General features: G+C 36.7%; 1 protein-coding gene across 1 annotated transcript in view; it reads right to left on the bottom strand.

Moving 5' to 3' along the window:
- Positions 1-2,507: 2,507 nt before the first annotated feature.
- The window catches only part of LOC128689865 (probable glutamate receptor), an 8,947-nt gene continuing 5,500 nt past the window's right edge, over positions 2,508-5,954 (bottom strand). The window contains exons 5-11 of the mRNA XM_053778362.2: positions 5,674-5,729; positions 5,498-5,598; positions 4,929-5,137; positions 3,885-4,036; positions 3,507-3,617; positions 2,950-3,110; positions 2,508-2,596 (exon numbers count right to left, since the gene is read on the bottom strand). Of these exons, the coding sequence (XP_053634337.2) occupies positions 2,508-2,596; positions 2,950-3,110; positions 3,507-3,617; positions 3,885-4,036; positions 4,929-5,137; positions 5,498-5,598; positions 5,674-5,729 (879 nt within the window). The remainder of the gene's footprint in view (positions 2,597-2,949; positions 3,111-3,506; positions 3,618-3,884; positions 4,037-4,928; positions 5,138-5,497; positions 5,599-5,673; positions 5,730-5,954) is intronic.

Genomic DNA, 5,954 nt, shown 5'->3' with positions numbered 1-5,954 from the left:
TATATATATATATATATATATATATATATATATATATATATATATATATATATATATATATATATATATATATATATATATATATATATATATATATATATGTCGTGCCGAATATGTAAAACTGGTCAATTAGCAAGAACTCATTTAAAATTAAGTCCTTTCTTAAATTTTCTCTTATACGTTTAAAGATATATTTTTTTCATCAATGTTAATGTAAAAATTTATAATTTTGGACCAAAAGATTCTTAGAAAACTTACCTAACCTTATTATAACAAGTGTAATTTATTTTAGCCTAACTCAACTAAATATATTTTAGAATACGTTTACAATAATTTAGTACTAAACAAACAATCAAATATATTTTTTTCGTTAGGTTCAGAATGATTTTGACGAAATTATTGCATACACAAATTTTTACTTGTCCAATATGGCAAGATGAGCCAAAATCGCAAGTTTTGCCTATTCGGCACGACATATATATATACATATATATATATATATTTATATATATATATTATATATATATATATATATATATATATATATATATATATATATATATATATATATATATATATATATATATATATATATATATATATATATAGGGAGGTACCACCTCTAGAACTGTCCTGGGGACCCTCATCCTCAGAGAAAAGAATAAACTTGCTTCAGGGAAAACTCAAGGTTCTCCCTGAAGGTGTTTGAAAATTTTCTCCTACCATCCCCTATATATTATACATATGCTTTATTTAAAAATAAAATACATTGACAAAAATACAATATGGAGTAAAACAACATAGATAACAACTCAGAGCTACATCTAGAAAACTTCGGCCAGCTCCTCGGCAGTGGGTCGCGTGCCCAGAATGCTGGAGGTATTTCCTCTCTGGATCGCGACATTGAGCCTCTGAAAGAGGAAGCTGGACGCCATGTGATCCTTGGTTTCTATGATGAGTTTGTCACCCAGCTCTTTGAGGAACTTTAGAGCACATTTGCCCCATGTTCCAAGGGTCTCCGACCCTATTGGGATGAAATTATAGCAAGGGGGAAGGTCTTCACATTTGCGGGTCTTCTGGATTTATATATATATATATATATATATATATATATATATATATATATATATATATATATATATATATATATATACATATAAAACAACACTGCGACTAGCCAAGGACTCGAACCCATGCCGCTTTGGCCTGCCTCATGGTGGGCGAAAACTCATGACGCCTTTACCCACAGGACCAAACAATCCTTAAGAGTAGTGCATCCAGCGGAACTGGACGTTGTACTCTCTACCCAAGGACATACGTTGGTGTGGGTGACTCTAGGCTAATTTCATTCTAGTCCCTGAAATCGCTACTTCAGGGATTAATGCATTTTTTATTGCTAATTTACAGATGAATTACAGGCTTAATGACACATTTGTAGTCGACAAGATTGAAACCTAACATGATAACTCATAGGTAGATAAGTGTTCATATATTAACGTTATATTAAAAGTAGAAGTAATGGCAGCAAGGATAAGTAAAGTTATATCAGAGTCTACATTTATTTAAATAGTGTTTATGTTCTGGTTGAGTATAACATGGCTGATATCATGCTTGTCACACAATTATTGGACGGTGGACCGAGCCTACAACACTTATTGAGTTGAATAATCCATACGGGTTTAGCTATTCATGTAAATAAATAAATAAGTACATATTAAATGAATGTTACATTTATCGTTAAATTATTAAACCAAACCAAAATCTGTAAATATTATCAGTTTTTTGTTTTGCATTAATGCAATTAATACATGAATAACAGTTAAAGCCACCTGGCAGTCCTCGTGGAAATGCTTGGCTTCTTTCCACGTGATATCCGTGCATGAGTCGTTTGTGCCCAATTCGAATTAGTGTGTAAGTCGTGTGTGCCCAGTTCGCACACGTTTTTTCACCACATTCATGATGGGAGGGGAAAGAGCTAAGCCCGTAGGGATCATACAGTGCCTTGGATGAGTGGGAAGAAATCAAGCTCGATTAAGATAAGGATCGAACCCGCCAAGGAGGACGAGCTGGTATATTCTCCTTCGAGGGTTATTGTTCTTGCAAGACTCTTTGACAAGCACGGTAGGAAGCGATGTTTCGTTCGACGATTTTGCTGTTAAAATATTCTGCAAAATAAATGGAATATAAGTTAGATGAAGTGAAATAATTACTCATTTCTTATTTAAAGTGTTGTAGCGGACTGGGAATTATTTTCAATTATTAAAGGAACACAAATGTTCGGAGCAATTCTGGAATAATTTCGGTACAATTACTTACGTTAAAGCATATATTCATGAGTGAGAGAGATATATATATATATATATATATATATATATATATATATATATATATATATATATATATATATATATATATATATATATAGAGAGAGAGAGAGAGAGAGAGAGAGAGAGAGAGACAGACAGACAGACAGACAGAGAGATTGGGGGTAAGAGCGAGAGACTAACCTAAGCATTCCTTGGACTCTTGTGGTTACCACCACACGAATACCACACAGTGAGCTCACTAAGGAAGGCTATAAGACTCACAGTCAGTCCTGTAGGAAGAGAAAGCACTCTGAATATATTACTCTCGTTTGTGGAGCCACAAGTCGTTCTGCCGACAGTATTGAAGAAAAGACACGCCTTGTGAATAAGCTTTAATTAGAGCAACATTTCGCTCTGTTACAACTTTATTACAAACTTATCAGATTATACAATGATGAAGATTTTAACGCAGCGAAAGGTGTTCCATTAAATGTTTGTTATGCAACGTGTCTCTACAAAAACTTTCACTGTTATTATTTTTTGTTATTATTAGTAGCAATAGCAGTAACTGTTAATAAGATTTTTTATTCGGCAAACTATCTAAAGAAAAGTTAGAAAACAATGATTCCAAATCAATGCAGACCTCCTGCTAGCAAGAGGAAGGGACCTTCGACGACTTCGATGTTGAGAGGAGCGATGCCCTCCCCGCGATCTGAGGTCGGTGGACGAAGACACTGGCTGGTGTTTGTGATCTGGTCTCCCAGCCACTTATACAGGATGCCAGACTCCTTCATCAAGGAGATGCTTAAAGAAGCAATTATGAAATATCTCTTAGACAACAAGTTATACAAACACTGCAACAGCAAGCCATACATCTATTAATTATCTAGTTGCAATTGATGACTGCTATGATAAGCTCAAGGATAAAGATTATTATTTATATATTCATAGTGAAGCGATTAACTAGCGAGGGGCATAGAGCGTCTGAAGAATGGGAGGTAATCAGGTTTGCTACGAAAAGGAGGAGGGAACCTTCAATTCTTTAGACAAAGAATAATTCACTATCGTCAAGACATCACTGTTGGAAAGTTAACGGAAATGAACAATAAGGGGAAATCTAAGTAAATTCTTACTAAATATCGAGCACTATTTACAGTCGAGTATAGGCCAGAGCTTTTGAAACATCATTGTGATTCTCACATGTGGTTTGCAGGAGCAAGGTAGGTGGAGTTGATCTTGAATGCCATGGCGATTAGAGCATTGCTGTAGACTTTCTCTTTGGAGATGTACAAGTGACACTTTCCGCTCGTGCTGCAAGATTACAGGTGTTATCAGAGGGAATACTTTGTGATCACATCGAGCTCAGCAATTCAGAAATGCATCTATGCCTCTAATACTTTTTGTTATTATTTAGCGTCCTCTGACGACTGTGATTTCAATTGTTCAGTAATGCAATATAACAAAACAGTAAAAAACGTTAAAAACTTTGCCTTTTTTTGGGGGGGGGGGAATTCAGACATCAGTGAGTTTTACAAACACATCCCGTAGTTTAAAATGTTACTTATGATAGAACTGTACCTGAAATCCCATGACATTGCTTTCTTCATAGTTGTTTTGTCGCAGATGGCAGCGAACTTTCCATTAGCGACGTCTTCCCTCGCAGCCCAGCAGTCAGGAAAGGTGCCCGACACTCCCCTGAACACCTTCAACAACACCTCGTCGTTAGACTCCTTTGTGCAAAAGAGATTATGGATAATGAAGCTCTAAAGCCGAGTAGGTCACTCAGCTTAAAAAAAAAAAAATGAGACTTGACCGGCTGATCGCGAAACAAATATGCTACCTAACACATCATTCGAAAATCAAGGAGAGTTAAGAGAATTCTGATTCAGAATCTCGTCATTAATGTCTTTTAAATATCATGTTTATTCCAGTTATCAATATTTTAATTCTATTCTTTCCACTTCACTTCCTTGCAGGATAGGGTAGTATCCCCCAAGGCACAAGTTTTCAAATGAGCTGTAACTCATTCATTTGAATTCTACATGACGAAAAGTCAATACTTCTCCGGTGAGTGATACTTATAGTTCAAAGGTAAACTCATCAATTCAATTCTCCGTTATAACTATCTTACAAGCCTTCTCTTCCACAGAATACACTATGTTTCTCCCTCTTGATGTAAGTCTTTTGACAGATGTAAGTAACGAAACCTGAAACATTTATAGTCACTTACAAACTCATGTACATATGCCAAGGAGTAATATCTCTCTTGAAGCATATTCACTGAGAATAGTAGTGTGTACTGAAATAAGGGTATGTATCACAACATATATACACATAGAACTTTCTTTAATTCCCGTACTGAGCATTAAAGTATGGGCCAGTAGGACTGCTACAGTGTTCCTCCATTCTTATGTATATGTGATTTGCTTTCAGTCTAATAAATCACCTAAAGCTACAAATCGACAATTTTTTACATTTCCATACCACGTTCATTCACGTGAATGTTACTATGAATATATAAGGTAAATTGTTAATTTTATTCCGTGAATATTAATGATTCAGAAATATACTAACCTTAAGCAGTACATTATTGTTTGGCTTGTCACATGACTGGAAAGTTACCTTGAAGTACTGAAACATCATAGAGCCAGTTTCAAGGCGCCAAGGCAGGTGAGACTGGGCCACCAGGTCAGCCAGAGAGTCTATGGGGATAGAAACCTGAGGTACCGTTAGCATGGCCGTCAGGATCCCGCTGTAGGAGGAAGCGAATACATAGGATACCAGGAGCCAAGTGATCACTATCAGGCGACTCTTGGGCAGCCATACTGAGCCTGTGGGATTGATAGAAGGAGTATTGTTGGTGTGGCGCATTTACAAGGTAACAACATTTGACACGAGTCTGTGATACCCAAGACATGGCTGGGGCTCCGCAGAACCACACTGGTTGGGCTTAGTGGCTATCGCGGTCAACCACTGAACGCGGCGCATAGATGTGGATGGTATGTTGTTAATAATTCATGGAATTTATTGGAAAAAAAGACTTAATTCCAGTTTTGATGCTAAATATCTTAGAAGATAGAGAGAATTAGCACAGAGTATAATGCTGTATTTACCGAAAACTGTATATTATGATTTTTGTCCATATCATTATATGTGATCCGAGAAAATTAAAGAATCCCGTAACCACCTACTTTCTTGCGTAAGAGCCTTAAGACTCCACATGGCCGCCTTAACGAGAGTGTTTCGGGAGTCGAAGCTGTAGATCTTATCCTCCGCGAGGGTGTTGTCGGTACTGAAATTGTTGGTCTTCTCCACATAGAGAGTATTGCAGGTGTTGATGTCGTTTAGCTTGTCCTCGACCCACAACAGGAGTGTCACGGCACCAACCACGCTCACGAGACTCAAGAGCATTAACAGCCATACCTGCAACATCTGGAAGGCTACAGACTTCGACTTGCCTCCCACTAGAGTAGGATGAAGCACGATGCACGTTCACAAGCTCTTTATCTAAGGTAAAATATACAAAAACAAATGCAGCTCAACGAAACTATAGATATTGCTTCTGCTTTTCAGCTGGCAATTTTCAGAGAGGAAAAAAAGGATAATTTCGCACTTGATAAACCCTAGTGAGTGAAACGTCGTTAGAGT

The sequence above is a fragment of the Cherax quadricarinatus genome, chromosome 22 (genome assembly GCF_038502225.1).
Source record: "Cherax quadricarinatus isolate ZL_2023a chromosome 22, ASM3850222v1, whole genome shotgun sequence".
NCBI lineage: Eukaryota > Metazoa > Arthropoda > Malacostraca > Decapoda > Parastacidae > Cherax > Cherax quadricarinatus.
The sequence above is the reverse complement of the archived record's forward strand: the minus strand, read 5'-3'. Positions and strand labels throughout refer to the sequence as shown.